Source organism: Gymnoscopelus braueri, assembly GCF_963280865.1.
Source record: "Gymnoscopelus braueri genome assembly, chromosome: 7".
NCBI classification, from domain to species: Eukaryota; Metazoa; Chordata; class Actinopteri; order Myctophiformes; family Myctophidae; genus Gymnoscopelus; species Gymnoscopelus braueri.
The window spans coordinates 41,764,698-41,783,789 of record NC_137608.1 but is presented as its reverse complement, the minus strand read 5'-3'; the positions used below and the strand labels follow the sequence as shown (position 1 = coordinate 41,783,789).

Below are 19,092 nucleotides of genomic sequence, written 5' to 3'. Positions count from 1 at the left end.
GCTCCAACATGCTTGGAATAAAGATATTGATCCAGCTACTCTTGCCATTACCGGGTTGACAGTTTTCTGTGTTCATGTCACACGTTTGTTACACAAACTAGTTCTGTCCATGTGTGTTCTACTCTTCCTGTGTTCAACAAACCACTATGTGCTGTTAATGCATACTGTATGTCTCAGACTCATGGCCCAAACAATGCTGTAGACTGTACTGTATCATTTTCCATATGAAAACCTGTTTTTGCAATACCGTCTCCTGTGTCTTCTTGTGGTGAACGTCCTGGTTTTATGTTGTTTTTGACACTAGTGTGTTGCAGTGAATGCAGGCATTCCATTGAGTGAGTCCGCTGCATGCCCCTACCGGTTCATATGCCAATATTGTTGGCGCTTGAGGTCATTGTTCCCCCTATGAGTGCTCCCATTCACTGAACTAAAAACTGTTTTGGTTAGGGAAGGCCCAAAGCAATTCAAAATATCTGTCCAACAATTTTCTCAGCCATTTGTGGAATTTAGTCTATTTAGTAGGAATTTTGGCATCCTGTCTTTGAACAGTAAATGAAAATCTTCACAACCATCTCCTTGTCAGGGCCTTAACATTTTAAACCCTTGTATTGTATGATATTCAGAATCAGTAAAGTTGGATATCATCTAAAACTTCTGGTAATATTCTGTTGAAATTAGAAAATACAAAAATAATTAGAAAAAGGAGTTCTACTAAACTGATCAGTGCATTGGTGTGAGCATTATGCCATCTGCCGTAATAGAATGGCCATCAGTAAAGAGACTCAGACCAATAATGTCCCAGCATGAGGTTAGTAATTAAATAATTATAGGCTCCCTCATCTTGTCTGACAATAACCTCTTTCAATTAAACCCCGCTTCAGCCATCTGAGCATAATAAATATTGCAACATCAATTAATTTGAACACATTTGAACCACAACGCCTCTATTTTTTGGCAAAAATCTGTTTGTCAAATAATAGGTACTGAGGTGGAAGTATAGCACTAAACATTCTCAAGAAATTAAAAATTATTCAGTACTCAATCAAGTTGCTTTGACTATCAGCATACCAATTAAAGAGGCTGTTTGATTACAGCTTCTGAGAACTGAAGTGAATATGGACAGCATTGGTTCTTATGTATTTATGTATATTATTTTAAAATATTAATTATATGCACATACTGTATATGACATGGCAATGCAGAATTTACAAATGATACTTTCACAGAAAACTGAATATATTGTAACAATCATTGTAGGGAGTGATTTTATATTATTAGTAAACTATTTTTCATGAAGTAGAAAATATGAAGCAATATAACTAAGTAAACATTTTTATATCCATTTCAAGGGAATGGCTGTGACTAATGAATGTAATGCTCCATCCACCCAGTGTCATGTGAAATCCATCTATTCTGCCCAGTTTGGCTCTTGGACACATCTTCCTCATGTTAGTTAAGATGTGGAGAGATTAAAAGTTCAGAATATTTGGTTAACAGTTAATGTCAAGTAGGCTGGAATAGTTAAAGAATAAAGTGATAAAAAACAAGACCACGACTACCATCGTTTTTAACTTGCTATACCTCTTTCTTCAAATTTAAGTCTAGCTGGTTGGGCTTCTCACCTCCAGTTCTGAATGACGGCCCAGATTACTGCCCGTGTTCAATCTAGGTGGCGAATAAGGGACTCGTTGACCTGGGAATGTGAACACAAATAATGCAACAGAAAACAACTTAGTCACTGCTCTATGGGTCATAAAACATTACCGATTGCCTATTATATTTAAAGTCAACAAGGGTAGACTGTTGGTTCATTGGTATGAGAACGCATGCAAACTGATAAAATTCAAACTATGAATCGTTGACAAATGACATCAGTCCTTATGTCAAATATTTCTTCTTTTAAAACGTTTATTGATTAAATTCATGTAGGGAAAAATGAATAGTACATCTCTTTTCTCCAGTGTACAGCAATCCACAGCTGAATAAGTGTGTTTCAATCATAGCACACAGGGCATGTCAACACATTTAATGTGTGCTAATTATGTGTGTATGTTCTATATTGAAATATAAACACACAAATATATTTATATATACATACACATAATGAATAGAAATCATACAGTCTGAGATTTGATGCCATCTCTCCACTGCTTCAGCCCTCAGGATGTGGCACGACTTGCACTGTGTCTGCCCTGTATCCCCCTCCTCTCCGAGGTCACTCCAACACACAGAACTTTCTCAACCTCATATTGCATTCTCAACCAGCACCCAGGGCATGTGCTCGGAGGGTGAAAGTTCCAGAATGTCTCAAACGAGAACTGTTGCCAACATCTAGAAACTCTTGCAATTACATATTCTCCCAAACAAATGTCAGTATATAAATGGCACCTTTTTTGTTTTCTGACATTCTGCATGATTTCACCTCGTTGCAGACACACACTTGGCTGTGCATGTAGTGAGGGACAGGTGTCCAGACCCTCATAGAATGGGAGTCGCACCACCCCAAATTCTGCTTCACACATCCGACAACCCCCTCCCTCAGGACACTCTTTCATAACAGACCAGCCACTCTCCCAATTACACCCTCAAAGTCAAGACAAAAACACTGTACGGTAACACTTCAGTTGAACGGGTAAAAACAAAGATTGTGATAGAGAAGAAAAATAAACTTGACACCATACATTAACATTTGTTAACAGGTACGATTATTCTGCAAGCTCAGAAAACAAGTCCTTTGACAGTTCTAAGAGTACAAAAACACAAGTCAGGCTATTACCTTATACAGTAGGTACCCCTTCAAGCAAAGTGTTACATGCTCGACACACACAAAAGAGGCTTACCACAGTTTGCTATGGGTCTAGGTCACCTTTGAGGAACTACAAGGTCCAAGCTTATGTCTTCCAGCCACAATTGCACTGCTGTATTTGCATTGATAATGAAGTCCAATTTCATATTTTGAAAATGCTCTTTGGGTGATGTGAAGGACTCAAGTCTATGGTTAAGAGAGGTGCCGAGATGAGTTTGCCGGATGGGTGGAAGAGAGAGAGGAATGAGGTTGGAGATGCAGAGAGAAAGAGAGAGAGAGAGAGAGAGAGAAGCCTGGCCTGGACTCTCCCTGAGGACTTTAGCATGGTATCTCTGACCCCTGCTTCACACTCCACAAGCTCCATGCTCCACTCAACAGGGCTTCTATGGCAACAGTCGCACAATGGGGTCGGGGGTGAGGGCAGGGTAGGGGTGCCACTTGAGATCCTAATCGTTTTTATTTATTTTTATTTTATTTATTTCAAAAATATTGGCAGTATTATTTAAGAAAGAAAATAAAAAGTTTGGGGAAAATAAAACCTGAAAAGCAAACTGGAAACATGGTAAGACTGCAGTGAAGAGTGATGTTGCAGAATCTGGTGTCCCAGCATCTTCATGAGTGGTTCACTGCTCTGCTCAGCACTTAAAAGACAATAACAGGTTGTTGGCTCAATGTTACTGGAGGTTAGAGGGGGAGAAAGCTTGGCAACATATAGAAAACAGACAAAAAAAACACACCAAAGAAACGGTAGAGAAGTCACCAGTTCTGTCCATTGGATTAGTTGCTAAAGTTTGCCTACCAATAATCAACATCCTCATCATCTTCATCATGTGTGATCCACCCCCCCGCCCCCCATCCATTCAAATAAAACAAAACAAAACAAAAAATAAAATGTTAAGTTCGTGATCTGTTGGCATGAGGCCACGGTAACTTCAGCTGGTCTGAAGTCGAAAAGAAAAATGTACAAAGGCTGTGAACCCTCCCTTCTCAATTGGATGCATGTTCTAACCATCTCTGAAATGGCAATTGGATGCATGTTCCAACCATCTCTGAAATGGCAATAACTCCTCCTCTCTTCAGGTGCAGAGTTTCACTCGACTCGTAATGTCCCATTGTGAAGTGGAATGAGAAGGAGAAACAACATACTGATGTAAGAATATTTCATATACGTATATAGAAATCTGAGCATTAATGTCACTTGTCCTTTGGCAAGGGAGGATCTTGCTTTCATTGATAGTGCCCATCTGCTGAATTCCAAATAAAACTTGATCTGACTTCTAATAAAATCTGTACATTTTTTTTTCTTAAAGTCTTCATGATTTGTCTGTCCAAAGGGGACATTTTTCCCATTCATTTATTTTATTTTTAATTTTTCCATTGTGGATTTATTAAATCTCTATCTGCTCTTAATTTAGATGCATGGAGTCCCGTCGCAAGTGTGTGTTCTCTTGAAGAAAAAAATAAAAGAAAAAGACGCTGCTGGCCTTTTTTTGTTTGTTTTTAAATGGTGTGGTGTGTGGTGCATTTGTGAGTTCGCTAGCAGCACTTTTTCTTTCGTTTACTGTTCTTGGTGAGTTTGACCACGTCGTTCTGTTGCTGCTGCTGTTGCTTAGCGAGCACCTCTTTCTTGGCTCTTAGCACTAGCTCTGTGATGCAGTTGAACATCTGGAGGAGAAGTGGAAACCAACAAAGGCATAGTGAGCAAGCACGTTAAGTCAACTGGAGCACCAATGAGAGACCATCATACCCACATTAAAAGTACTGTAATTTCTGAAAATTAGGCTACACACGCCAGTCTTTTTTCATTCAGGAAGTATCATACTGGCTCAACGCACGGCATGGAAACATTACTTGTGTCTAAAATCTATTCCGGATTTTTACAATATGTTCTCAGACTGAGCATTAAAAAGAACTGTAATTTGCAATATAATACAAACGAAAAAATAATTTAAAAACTACAATCTGGGACTTATTTTAATGTATAAATAGTGCATACATAAAGTACAGACAAAATGCCGTACAACACAGACTTCCAATAAATAGCACACTGTTCATTGAACGACACCACTATAGTTGACATAATAGTCTGCAGTAAGATCAACAACCAAGAGTATATTAATAAAATATAACTAGCAAATTTGCAGTGGTTGGAGCCGAGGTGGTCTCCCAACTCTTCCACTGAGAGAGTTTGAGACCATGGTGTTGGGTAGGACTGGGACACCAACTAGTTGACAATGCCAATAAAGTTATTTGAAGCAGACAAGCTCTGGATTGGACACTAAATGAGCCGCCATCTTTATTACAGTTTGGACATCGTTGCAATTATCTCTCTCTGTCGAGAGATATATAAACGTACATATTGTAGCTTTAAATTCAGTCAAATTAACAAGCCCATCAATTAGCAGGCAATGGGGTGTATAGTCAAAGGTTCAAACCCCACAACAGCCATGTATCCAGTCAGTGTCCTTGAGCAAGACACTATAACCCTACCTACTCACTATGTGGCTCTGGGCAAAAACATCAACAAAGCAAAAACAGAAATCACCTCCTGTAATGACTAATAAGCCTGTGTGTACCAACCCTGTAGTGGAAAGCACTGTTAAGCCTGATTCATACTTGCTTGTACACCGGTGTCGCACACCAAAAATAGCAGATCTACAAGCTCACAAGGTGTCGCGATGTGACAAATTGTGAGCTTGTAGATCAGCCATTTTTGGCATGCAACACTGCGTGCAACCAAGTATAAATCAGGCATTAGTCAAACACTACAGTCCTCTAAAGTTCACTAACTAAGGATCAAAGCAATGGGAGAGCCTACCTCCTCAACATTGATGTTCTCTTTTGCACTCGTCTCAAACAGGTTGATGCCCATCTGTTCGGCAAACTTCTGTGCGTCAGTCGTCTCCACCACCTTGGAGTTGGGGTCGTCGTTCTTGTTACCCACTACAAATTAATCACAAATGAATAACATTGATATGACTTCTATTTGTCAGACAAAGCTTGATGCAACTGCGCTGAATGAAAGCTGAGAAAGGACACCATAGTATCTCCATACAAATGTGCTTGTTAGAGTTAAGAATGTTTAAAAGAAAAGAATCCCTCACTCCAAATTTATTTTCCTAGCACATGATCCTTATTCTGTCACAAAGATATTCTCTGCAGCTCAGGCCCTTGCACTCTTTACTAAAGGTGATTTAGGAATTTAAGCTCATACTGCTGCATTCACCAGTATAATTCAGCTAAATAGCTAAATACCTTAGGTGTAAAAATGTTATGTGACAATAAGTAGCGCACTGTCTTTCTTGCATCAGCAGTAGGGGGAGGTGCACTCACCTAGTATTCGGCACACGTCATCACAGTTCTGGTTGATTTCATGTAGCCATCGTTTTACATTGACGAATGATTCAGCACTCGTGACATCATAAACCACTATGACTCCATGCGTTCCCCTGTAGTATCTGTGTAACGGAGACAGAGAGAAGACGGTCAGCCTTTTTCCTCTGCATTACATAACTGGTGCCCAGCAGGGGGAGACAAACGTAGAAGAGGTTTACTTGGATTAGGTTATTAAGTGGTGATTCCATAATGCTCTATCAAACCGTGGTCAGTAACAACTAACAACTGAGCAATTATCACTCTCTGGCCTTTAAGTATACAATGCAAAGGCATAAAAGGATCAGCCTAAAATACAGTTACCATACAGTACATGTCAATGTAGTTATTTGAATGGCACGATTTCAGAAAATTATATTGTAGCTTAAAGAGCATTTAACTGGAGCGGGCGTGGTCACCGAGAAGAGATGGGTTTCCTGCAAGAGTGCAACCAATCACAGTGGTCGGTGTGTCCAGGACCAAGGAAGAAAGCCCAAAACGAAGGAGGAACAGTCACACAGGGAAGAAGTGCCAGCAGGCTGACACTCCTGCAAACCTGGAGCCGAATGTTTGAAAGAAAATGACCAGGCTGGCCCCTGAAAGGGAGCATCCCCAACCTAGCTGCACTGAGCCAGACACACACAAAGAACGCTTTGTCAGGCCTATTGTGTGGGTGTGTGTATGTCACTCAGTGTTTCTGCCTGGCATGACAACATGGGGATACAGTGTTGTCCGAGTCCGTCACCCTGTGTCCAGTAGGAATAGGCCACCCGGCAACAGGGGTGGATGGGAGATATGTACAGATGAATGGAGCGCCACAAACACACAGCGGGTAACCGGGGCCAGGCTTCGGTAATGGGGGAACAGACTCCAATTTCCAGACACACACACCCTCCCCTATCTGCAATAAAAACCTTATAAAACAGGGTAATAAAACGTTCATGAATTATGCTTTTGAGTAAAAAGCCCAGAGTCAATTACTACATGTGATATAAGGCCTCTTAAGACTCTCAAGTCTTTCAATAACCATTCCTTTAATTACAAAGGAAAATATTTACTACAATGTTATGCATATTGCATGTACAGCAATGAAATGTTAACAGAAGCACCAACATTAATGGCAATGTATTGACACAAGAGTAGTAGTAGGGGAAAACATTACAGTGTTAAAGAGCATGAACACCCTCGCCGCCATCACTGCATGCCAGTGTCCACCCTAGACACATATGGCAACTATTGGACATGGACAGAGGGACAGACATAAAGCTATAACCAACCCCAGCTGGTCTGACCGGAGGCGGAGGGGTTTCCAAGTGAAGTATGCAGGGCTCTCTCTCACTCTGTGAGCCATATCTATGCTGAAATTCACTTAGACCTAATGAAGCACCATGCCACTCTACTTCAGCACAATTAACAATCAGCCTGCGCAGTCCGGCTTTACTCTGGAGGGACCCTTACACAACAACCAGGAGCCAGGAGTTTAAGGTGGAAATTATTGATTGAATAATCTAAAACAGGAATTATATTTGTTATTTTTGCAATACAATGTATGTACTATTTTCAAAATGGTTGTCTAGTCAGCAGATCTGCATATTTATCTCATATCAGTATCACGATATTAACAGTCATGGAAGATCAGAAAAATCAAAGTATTCCATTTAATTTACAGTGCCCAATGTCAAAAATAGTTCGGACACAAAAAGTGGTTTAATTTGCGGACCAAAACAACTAACAACTGTGATAGAAAATCATGGACAGCCCTGAAATTAAGCTTCAGAAAGGATTTGAAGAGGACAAGTCTTTGCTATCCAACCATTATATCATCAATATAGCTGAGATTGCCAATTTCCATAATAACTGCATCTTTCAAACATCAGTCTGCACCAAACTCGAAAAGATGGCCTGTGACAGCCTAATGGTTTTAAGTGCTGCCTCAGCCCATCCTCCGTCAGATATCAAAGAGGGGTTTTAAAGGTAAAACAGTGGAGGAGTCACACCAGGAAGCTGCTTTCCCTTGCAGTTCACCTCACACACAGAGGAGAACAGCAGCCGCTAACCTATGGGTGTTGAGCCCTAGGCTGTGTGACAGCATTCTTCAACGAATAGCTCTCATGGCAGAGAGGAGAGTTGTGGAGAGAGGATGAGGATTGTGGTAGAAAGACAGAAAATAACCAGTTAAAAAAAATATATATATATATATATATATATATATATATATATATATATATATATATATATATATATATATATATATATACATATATACTTTATATATAAATCAAGAAATGAAGGGTAAACCGCACTCTAATTGAAACAGAAAAGTCCATGTACCAGCTGACACTGCAAGGAAGTACAAAATAATAATGAATGTGACAGTAGCCAGTAGTGCCAGACTGTTCAGACACACTGATGGACTCTCAGGAGAAGGGCAGTCTACAGGTGACATACACTCAGGTAGAGAGGACAGTCTACTACAGCTTACATACACTCAGGTAGATGACTGTCTACAGGTGACAGACACTCAGGTAGATGACTGTCTACAGGTGACAGACACTCAGGTAGATGACTGTCTACAGGTGATAGACACTCAGGTAGATGACTGTCAACAGGTGACAGACACTCAGGTAGAGAGGACAGTCTACAGGTGAAAGACACCACGGTAGATGGCGGTCTACAGGCGACATGGAGGGAGTTTTACCGTGAGGGACAATCCATACATAGTTTTTACATCGCTTTCTCATTGCAAACTGTCAGCCATTAATGCCAAATGAATCGCCGTTTCAGCTTGACCCGTTATCATTTTGAATCAATTAAAGTGACGTTGTGTGATTAAACGTGTGCGCTTCCTAGTACAGAGCGAGTCGGGTTACTGTGTGTGGGTCTGCGATGTGAAGTCTGTGTGTTTACAGCAAGGCAGCTGATTTATCCTTCGTTGTATGACAGTGTCCAGTGGCAAACATAGCTAATCTACAAGCCCACAACACGTTGCATCACCGATCGGTGTTCACTCGCGACACCATCGTACAATGAAGAATAAACTGCTGCTTGCGGTTTCTCAGACTGACGTTTAATGTTACATGCGCCCAGAGTATCGCAAAGTCTCGAAGGAATATTCGAATATGGAATATTCGTTGACAGCCTTAGTCTACGGGTGACAGACACTCAAGTAGATGATAGTCTACAGGTGACAAACACTCGTTCTCAACCTTTTCAGGCTGTGACCCCCCAAAATAATCATATTTGAACTGGGCCCCCCCCCACCCCGACAGGCACTTGGAATTGTAGGAGTTGAGGCATTACATTTAGATTGACTCGGTTCCACAGATAAATATTGTGATTTGTGAAACTAGCAGATCTACAAGCCTCACGTTGGGGTCCCCTGGGGGTCCCGACCCACAGGTTGAGAACCACTGGGGTAGATGACAGTCTACACATGATAAGACACTCAGATAGAGGACAGTCTACAGTTGATGATGACAGACACACAGGTAGAGGACCGTCCAGAGCTGCCAGACCTCTACATTTTAAGAATACTTTCACTCTCATTCACAAGGAGGGTTACATACATGCTAAGTCTCCAGAGTGTTCACATCCTGGCTGGAACCATATGAATTATTGGAAAGTCAATTTAAAAAATAATTTTAACAACACAGTTCTAAAATGTTAAATATTTCAGAAAATACTAAACATGTGTTAAATTTTGAGGGGTAATTACTTCCTTGGCCTACTGGCAGTGTGCACAAGATGTGTGGTGCTTATTGGTCCAGTGGTTTGCGATATTAACACAAGACAGTCTCACAGACACAGACTTTCTAGACAGCTAGGTGCTATGCCGTAAATAAATACTCTTTCACATTTAGCCATTCATTTTCTTTAGCTAATTTAAACATTGGCTCATTCTAACCATTAGCCAGCAAATAATTAGGTAATACGGAGTTGAAAACAGGACAATACCCCAGTTATAGGATACTTTAATCTGCCTATATGAAAGCCTATGTTACCGTGTACTGTATATGTCATGTCATGATATTTTTATTTTGTGCTGTAACTAGTTATATTTGATCTCCAAGTGAATGTCCTGATATTTAATTATTTAAATATTTAAATCTGATTTAATCTGTTGCTTAATATGTCTGCTGAATTGTCCTGTTTGTTTTTCTTTTCTGTGGTGTTTTTCTGTTTTGTCTTTTTCTTTTTGTGTTTTTATTTTAGTTTATTTGCTTAAAATAATTGTACGTTGTGAAATTTCTCTGCAGAAAAGCAAATAAACGTCTTTGTTCAAGAAAACAGGACAATACTGACAGTGATGTAGGCTACACCTTTTAATTTTGTTGTTTGTGTTGGCCAGAAAGGTTTAAGTGGACACTATACAAAGCAGGCCTTTTGACTAAGTATCTACTAATATCTCCACCAATGGCGCATGAAACCTCAGTGCAGTGTTATTCATTGGCATGGTGTCATTCACAAGCAGACTACAGTGGCTGGCTAGGTTAAGTGAGAATGAAAGCTGTTTGACCTGGCTTAGAGAGCGAGAAGTCAGTATTTGCAAATTGCAAGTGATGGGTTGGTGCAGTACATTTGTGTTGTGATTCAGTTGAAGCACAGAGGATCGCTGGGCCAAAATGAACAAACGAGTGAACCCAGACTGCATAAGGGATATGGCTCCCTGGGCCTCATGTTAGACACATGTGCTCTACATCAGGCTTTCTTAAAACTGTGGATGATGAATGGGAGGTGGGGCCTGTCTTCAGGTTTGTCAAGGGCATTGGTATGTTTAATTAACTCTAGGTCCCTGGTTGAGCCTAAATGTTCTTAGTGTGGGTCATGGGTTTAGAAATATTAGGATACTTTGAATGTAAATCAATGGGTATTATATCAGTACTGTATAGTAAGGACATGCAGGCCATCGTGTACCATTAGGTGACTACAAGCCTGTAATTATCATTCTATAAACAGGACTACGATTGCACAATCATTCCAAAACAACAAAATTGCAATAGTGATCACGGGCATTTTCAAATGACTTGAGGTGTTAACGGTGAAGAAAGCGATATAAACATGATAGTCTGGGGCTGTACAAAATTTCTGCCCAAGAATTCAGGGTTTTTTATTCCTATTGCAATGTTGTTGACCAGTAATGTTAGTAAACAACTTGAAGTAAACAATAAAATACTAGAAATATTTGTGTCAGGTTCATGCCTCATATCAATCCACTGACATTCAATACAATATTGGATAGTACATAAGACTAATAGAAGGCTTACAGACACACCCCTTGCCATCATGTAACAGTATGTGACCAAGAGCCTCCCACTAACATCTGTAATTAGGATCTGTGGGGAATTCCACCCAGTTGGAAAAGAGCGTGAAGTTATTCTGGTTGTCTATGAAAAGCTTCCTACACCAATATCCAGTCTCATGACCACTAAGCACCTTTGCTGTTTTCATATTTAATCAATTAATTGACATGGAAGTGCTTCTGCAAAATGTTAGTGCTACTGTGTTATAGTGCTATTGAAGGCATATGTGCATGTGTGAGTCCATTTTTACGTGAGTGCATGAGCCAGTGTGCCAGTGTGTGTGTGTGTGTGTGTGTTAATGTGTGTGTGTGTGAGTGAGTGTGAGTGTAGCACTGTGTGTTCTGCCTATACTCACGTGGAGGTGATGGTTCGGAAGCGCTCCTGTCCTGCTGTATCCCAGATCTGTAGCTTCACCTTCTCCCCGTTGATCTCCACTGTCCGGATCTTGAAATCCACTCCGATCGTGGTGATGTAACTACCTGCAAAGCAGTTACATAGTTTTAAGATATAGAGACAGAAAAACAAAAACTGATCTGAATCCGATTCTGAACCCCTGAATTTTTTGCCACAAAAGTGTCAAAAAGGTTACAGTGCACTCTGTAGAACCACTTACCTGAAAATGTGTTGTCTGCAAACCGCAGTAGGAGACTGCTCTTCCCCACTCCTGGGAATCAAAGACAAGCACAGTTTGAGTTTAAAATGCAGCTTACACAGGCTTTCATACAAAATCCTCTGTTTGTCTCATGACAAACATGTTAAGAAACTAATGTTGTTTTGCTTTGGGTTGTGTCGTTTAAACAAATTACGCACTAGAAAAGTTAGCAGATTTCCATTGAGTTTTTGTTTACATGCTTAACTGACAGCATAAACATGTGAGCACAAAGCTACGGTAATGATTGTGGACAATGAGAATTGTGTTGGTAGCTAGCTACACAACAAAAATGTTGCTTCACAGTTAAGTCCTGAGTGTTAATTTAACTCTGAGTATAAACATATACCTGCTGGGGTCCAAAATTCAAACACAGAGTACATCACTAAGTTTGAATAAGAATAAGATGCAAGGGATGCCCGCTGGCCTAGCGATCCAGGCGCATACCACATACATATAGGCTCTAATGCAGCCTGACAGCGTGTCGCGGGTTCGAATCCCGTTCCCGACGACCGTTGCTGCATGTCACTCCACGTCTCTCTCGCCCCGTTTATCTACACTATCAATAAAGGCAGAAAAAGACCAAAACATATCGTAAAGAGAAAAAAAAGTGCAAAAGGCTGAAACGGTAAGTGCCAGTCAAGGCCAGCCCAAGACCAAGAGTGATATATCCACAGAGATATATGCTTCTTATTCAGAGTAATTTTTGGCACAGAATTTCAATAGTTCTGTGTTCTGAACATCCAATTCTCAAGAGTGCAACTTTTGCTTCCAAGGGATTTGGGCAGATAACGGTCAGGCAATGATAAACAGCAAATATACTGTATATTTAAAGGGGAAGAGCATGATGAGGTAGAGGAGAACAATAAAACTGAAAATAAAAAAGGGTGTGTGAATTAGGGAGAGGAAAATAAACACAAGTGGGGTACATTAAGTATTTATCCATGGATACACATTTTCAGTTTACAAGTAAGATCAAAAGTGATTCTACAGTCCTGACTGTATAGACTAGTCTTAGTTTAGCGTTCCTGTTTTGTAACCAGACTCTTAGGGCCTAACATGGAAGTTCTACCATTTCAATTTTGCCAGACAATAACTCAGAAACTTCAAAGCAGAAGAGTGAACATAATTACCCACCATTGTGGTTTTCAGTTAGCCTATTTGTTATTTGGTGACATAACAATCCCTGCCATTTTTTTCTGGAGCTGTGTTATTAAAGCTGTCACAATGATAGTACACACACCGAGGAATTCCTAATACAGGACCTGATTTTAGCTATCACAAATACCCTCCTTCATGTGTCCTGATAATCATCAGACTGCTGATTAACATCTTGCCTAGTTAAGAGCTGCTCGTGACCTGCATGGCCCGCCCACATTAAGGTCATCACATCATTCTTGCTAAATTCAGATGTTAGACTAATTGCATAAAATACAAACCTGCATTGTTTAGCTTAACCTAAACAAGCATTGTTTAGCTTAACCTAAAATAAATGGACCTGCCATCATACTACTGCACAACAAGACATGTCCTTGTCAAAGTAAGTAACTCAATTCCCCACCAAGGACTGCTAAAGGTCATTTTATTCTAACCTTACCCATCTTATGAGTGTTTCCCTTATTTGTAGCTCAGGGGTGACTGAGAAGACAGTGCTTTGAACATCTTGGCTGAATAATTTCAATGTACCACAGCAAATACTTGTGCTTGCATGCTGCAGCTGAGGGGACACTGGCCCCTGTGTGAGTGGTAGTAAAGGGCTTGCTGTGCTGCCTTGCCCACTATTGTGACTGGACAGCTGATGGGGTACTGCCAGGACCGGGAGGGTCAATGAATACAAGGATCTTTCCCGACAAAGCGGTCCATCAGAATGAGTATCTATTGCGGGTGGAGTCCCATTTAAAAGTCATAGATTCACCTGTAAAGAAAGGTTCGCATGAAAGACCACTCCTTTTAGCCCTCATCACATTTCCATTATGCACCCCACCTGCACTATATACACCATTGTACTGGCTGCAAATTGGCAGTTTTGGTATTACAGACCCAACTCAGACAAGGTCGCAACGGTATATGGAAAATAAAGAAAGCAAGATATTTCATGTTTTGTCTGATGCTCTAGTCAACCTGATTTCATTTGTAAATACATCCAAACAGCTATTCTCAACAGGGGTTTGTAATCATGATTTGGTACGTGATTGTCATTCATCTAACCACATTTCCAGGCCACTATTTTTGTCATTCATCTATACAACCACATTTGGCAAAACTTTGTCAAGCACTACTACACATAGTTACATCCACAAATGCCAGTTAAGAACTTTATTGTGCCAAAAGGAAGCCTAATGTTCACTGTGTCAAGAACCGACGCTTTTCTGTGCTTGTAGGCATTTAATATGAACCATCACACAGTGAAAACATGCGGTCTGACAAATCAGACTAACCAAAGGGAAACCAAAACTATTGAGACCGTTACCAGCAACAAGTCCAAAAGCCAATGTCTGTCATGGTATGGGGTCAGACTCAGTGTGCCCTTGGGCAAAGGTAACTTACACTTCTGAGATGCCAAAATGTTAATAGATATTTTACAGCATCATATGCTGTCTTCAGATGGCATCTGTTCCAAGGGCGCCCAAGCATAATCAAATTGCAAAACAATTTCAGTTTCAACAAGACAATGCAAAACCACATTCTGCACACATCACAAAGGCTGGGCTGCAGAAGAAGGGGGTGCAGGTACTGGCCTGCCTGCAGTCCCGTCTTGTCCCCAATAGAGAATTTGTGGTGCATGTTCAAACAAAATGCGACAACGAAGACCCTGTACTGTTAAGACTTGTTTGCAGGAAGAAGGGGAGAAAATTACACCCTAAATCAGTTCATCACTCCACTCACTTGATGTACTGTCTTCAGTCCCTACATATATTTTCAGTGTTGTGAAAAGTGGCAGTATTTTAAAAATATATATATTATTGAGGTAAAACATCAAATAATGTGCTGTAGCTGAACATGTCTTCAATGTAATACAGGTCAAAGATAATTTTCAAAGCAGGGTTTTCAGTTTTACTTTGATACTGATTTGGGGTTATATTGGCCTTGGATCAAGACTATCAGATGTATTTTACTTTTACTTTCGTATCTATGACATGCAAAAGTAAAAATCGATAAAATACATCTATGATAGTCTTGATCCACGGCTAGGGTTGTATATAATAACATCTCTTTACCCGTCAGAATGAGCTGTAGCCTTTATGACGAACAGAACGTGTGACAAAAGTTAACAAACTTGTCCCACTGTTACTTATGACTCGAGCACGACGGTCATTTATGACCAAGAATGCTGCAAAATCATGTGATGCACTGTCTAATAAACTTGATAAATCATGACTAAACTATAGCCCCTTTTTGCTATCTTAACCTGCAAACCAAGAACTGCAGTGCAGCATTCCTCGGTCAATACATAGAAGCAGCTTTCGGTTATAAGCTAAACTTAAGGTAATAAACTATCACTAGCTTAATGTACTAAACCGTGTAGCCTACAGCTCATTCAGGGAAAGGCAACGGAATGAAACAGAACTTTACTCTATGTGTACACACCCCATAACTTCAGTGAGTCCAGCATCTTTATAGGCCAACGTTAGCTACATAGCTAGCTAAGCATTCAAATGTTATGTAGCCCAACTTCTAAGTATGCTGGGGCTAGCTATTGGAAGCTACCACCCAGACGCAAAGTTTATTGACGAATCGTTTGGCTTGGTTAACTTAACTTACAGTGTTTGTTTTATCGTACTGCCAATAACACCCCATAAAAACCTCACGTAGTCTGTAGTCAGAACTAGCTAGTCTAACAGATTTTTTTGGGTAGTCATTAGCCTGTAGCAAAGATACCAAGGATGGGTCAAAGCTATGTCAGCACAGATTTATCCTAGAAAGTCGCGCTCCAAAAAAGTGTCGTATTGTTAAATGGAAAAAGAATAATCAAAATGACACTTTAGTCGAGCGACACTTTGTCGAAAGGCTCCATAACTAGTAAGTATTAAATGAAGTGTTGATCTGCAGCGGGCGACATCCGGCCCGATCCGCCGACATGCCCAGCCCGGCCCTGGCACAACCTCCGCCCCGTCACCACACATTGATGCACATTATAATAATACTCGTTCCTAGAGGTTTCAGAAACCGCCTCCACGGAGAAATATTAAAACTAATTTAAATGGTTAATAACATATTCGGGGGTGTACTGTACGGCGGGTGCGCACTGAATGAGCACGAGCAGCGTTTCCGTCTCTCTCGCTACAAAAACATGACGAGGCCTTGTTTCCCGTCACGCATCCCCGGCACTCGCTTACCGCTGTCCCCGATGATGAGCAGCTTGAAGAGGTAGTCGTAGTCCCTGGCCATGCCGGTGGTTAGGTGGCGTACCCCCCGCCTTTTAAAAGCAGCTCTCTCTCTCTCTCTCTCTCTCTGCTTCGCTACGTCCTCTTCGACTTCTCCCCGAAACCTTGGCTCGTTTTTAACCCAACTCGGAGCCCTAAATATGAATGAAAGTGACCCGCTGCCGATGCTAGCATGCAGAAAGGAGCCCCCCCGGAGCCGGCGGCTTTTTTCTCGGGGTTTCAGCGGCGTCAGCAATCCTCTCCGTCCGCTGCAAATAGCCGGAAACTCCGCTTCCTTCTCTGGTAGCGACTGCACCCTGCTCTGCTGCGACCCGGCCTCAGTGCGCAGCCGCATGACAACATAGGACAGCAGATCCGTTCCATTCAATTGATTTAATCCTAATATTTATATACATATATTTATATAACTAGTCTGCTTCACTGGAACTGATAGGACACATCTTTTTATAGCATTATTAAGTCACCAGACTTTCAATTATGTAAACCATGTCTCAGTTGCACAGATTTCTGTAATATCAGACATACTGTTGGGTACTATTCCGGAGCAAAGGGTTCCCAAATTTCAAACGAGACTTGATCTTGAAATCATGTTTATTTTATTTGTATTGCCTTTACACAACCGTATAATCAATATGAGAATGTCGACTCATTTCATAAGGTTGTTTTCCACCAAATAACCCTCACACACAATGGCCAAATAAAACCTAAAGTAAGTTGGATGGTTGTAACTTGAACATTTTCATTACCATGTGGTCAGTGACTGTCCAAATGATTTTAACTAAATAAGAGACAATTGAATTACAGTTAAATGTCAAAGCGGAATTGGCCTGATTCGTTTTTTGACTGTATAGCAAGTTCAGTAAAATAAACATAAATGTGAGAACGTGGGTTCACAGGCCACTAAAACAATATGAAAGGGAGATAAATTTGGGGAAAGGAATACGAAGGAAAGCCAGTCCATACACTATCCAACTCTTCCTTGGTCCAGGAAATGACAAAATGGGGGTGTGTGCTATGTTAAGTGTGTGTCTGGGGTGTTCTCATACAATGGTGTGTATTACATCAGTATGACATATCAGTCAAGCTTCGGTTGTTTGTTTGCTGTGGAGTTCTTTTTCTAAGTATTATGAGCAATGATCAGTCCTGTCCCATCACGTTAAGATGGTGTCATCTATTTCTTCATTGGAATCTGGGAGGGTGGCTATCTTCTTTAGGGATCGGCGGTGACATTCTGACAGGAGGTCGTTACTGGCAGAGTCCAGGATGGCTGTGACACCCTGAAAAATACAGTTGGATATACCAGAGATATTACATTAATGAGATTAATATATGAAATTATTTAATATGAAATGAATGTAAAAGAAAAAAAAAATCTGAACACATTGAGCGCCATCATGAGTGGCCTTTTAAAAGTTTTAAAACCATATCTTTAAAACAAACTGCATTGTGCCATGCCAGTCAAAGGTTCCCACAGCACTGAATTGAAAGAGATTGATTGACCGACTATATCAGTGGTTCCTAAACGTTTTAGCTCAAGACCCAAACTAGTGAAAATAGCAGATCTACAAGCTTACAACACGTCGCTTCGCACCACTTTGCACCGCTTTGCGAGCTTGCAGATCTGCTATTTTCACTACTTCTTAAACATTTGTTTTATAATTTAGGAAATTTCTTTGATTATTCTTATTCATGAAATTATTTTTGAAAAATGTTTGAATTTGTTTTCATCTCATAAAAAATTGTGGAATTTGTGGAAATCTTTAGAAATTATTTTAAAACTATAGTAATTAATGCCAAAATTTAGGAAACAAAAAATAAAGGGATATTCACTCGCGACCCACGAATGGGTCCCGACCTACTGTTTGGGAAACAGTGGACTACATTATGCGAGTCTCACCTGCATGGTCTCCTCTCCCTGGCGCAGTCGAAGCATGCTGACGATGGTCTGTTCACTCTGGGCTCGGACGGTGGTGTTCTTGTCCTTGGTGTTGTCCAGCAGACTCTTCAACAGGGGCTTGACAAGGTTGGCATCCAGGGAGGGTGTGGCAGGGTCTTTGAATACCCACCAGAGCACCCGTTCCGACACCAGCCTGATGTCACTGGACTGGTTCTGAAGACACTGTGGGGTGATACAGCACGGTCAGACACTCTCTCACTCTGGAAATCCACTAAAATGTTTTCAAGCTTTTACCAATGACATTTTGTTGGCATTGTTAACCTATGGGGGAAAATATATATTTTTTATTTTTGCCGTTTTTGTTTAAGATGCAAAGTAATAAATGTACCGAACTGGAATGCATACAAGTTCATGTGAAGCTATAATTGGATCAACTTTCAAGGAGAGCTTATTCACAAGCCATTATGACGACTAAAGATGATGTCTGAGTTATTGATGAAATGTTACAGTGTTTGACCACAATGACCAGTCAGTCAAAATGAAACAATGCACGTATGACAGAAATTTCAACATCAGTGTACTTTAGTAGCCTTTTGTAGATAAAAGTCTGGAAACTACATGGGGAATTCTATTTTGGGGCTGTAATTCATGTAGAAAATAAAATGCTCGCAAATGTTTTTTTA

At 40.6% G+C, this 19,092-nt stretch overlaps 2 protein-coding genes across 2 annotated transcripts in view; both read right to left on the bottom strand.

Moving 5' to 3' along the window:
- Positions 1 to 1,890: 1,890 nt before the first annotated feature.
- On the bottom strand, positions 1,891 to 16,804 carry rab35b (RAB35, member RAS oncogene family b). The gene is made up of 6 exons (XM_080433904.1): positions 16,465 to 16,804; positions 12,092 to 12,142; positions 11,834 to 11,957; positions 6,140 to 6,264; positions 5,625 to 5,749; positions 1,891 to 4,471 (listed from the first exon to the last, which is right to left on the bottom strand). Exons 1-6 carry the CDS (start codon positions 16,514 to 16,516, stop codon positions 4,343 to 4,345), a joined length of 606 nt encoding a protein of 201 aa, XP_080290030.1. The 5' UTR covers positions 16,517 to 16,804; the 3' UTR covers positions 1,891 to 4,342.
- Positions 16,805 to 17,097: 293 nt separating this feature from the next.
- The window catches only part of gcn1 (GCN1 activator of EIF2AK4), a 56,395-nt gene continuing 54,400 nt past the window's right edge, over positions 17,098 to 19,092 (bottom strand). The window contains exons 56-57 of the mRNA XM_080432538.1: positions 18,410 to 18,631; positions 17,098 to 17,789 (exon numbers count right to left, since the gene is read on the bottom strand). Of these exons, the coding sequence (XP_080288664.1) occupies positions 17,664 to 17,789; positions 18,410 to 18,631 (348 nt within the window). The 3' untranslated portion in view covers positions 17,098 to 17,663. The remainder of the gene's footprint in view (positions 17,790 to 18,409; positions 18,632 to 19,092) is intronic.

Coding starts and splice junctions, on each gene's coding strand:
- rab35b (XM_080433904.1), bottom strand. CDS start 16,516: ATGGCCAGGGACTACGACTACCTCTTCAAGCTGCTCATCATCGGGGAC. Junction 12,143..16,464: donor GCTCATCATCGGGGACAGCG/GTAAGCGAGTGC, acceptor TTTGATTCCCAG/GAGTGGGGAAGAGCAGTCTC. Junction 5,750..6,139: donor TGACGTGTGCCGAATACTAG/GTGAGTGCACCT, acceptor ATTAATTTGTAG/TGGGTAACAAGAACGACGAC.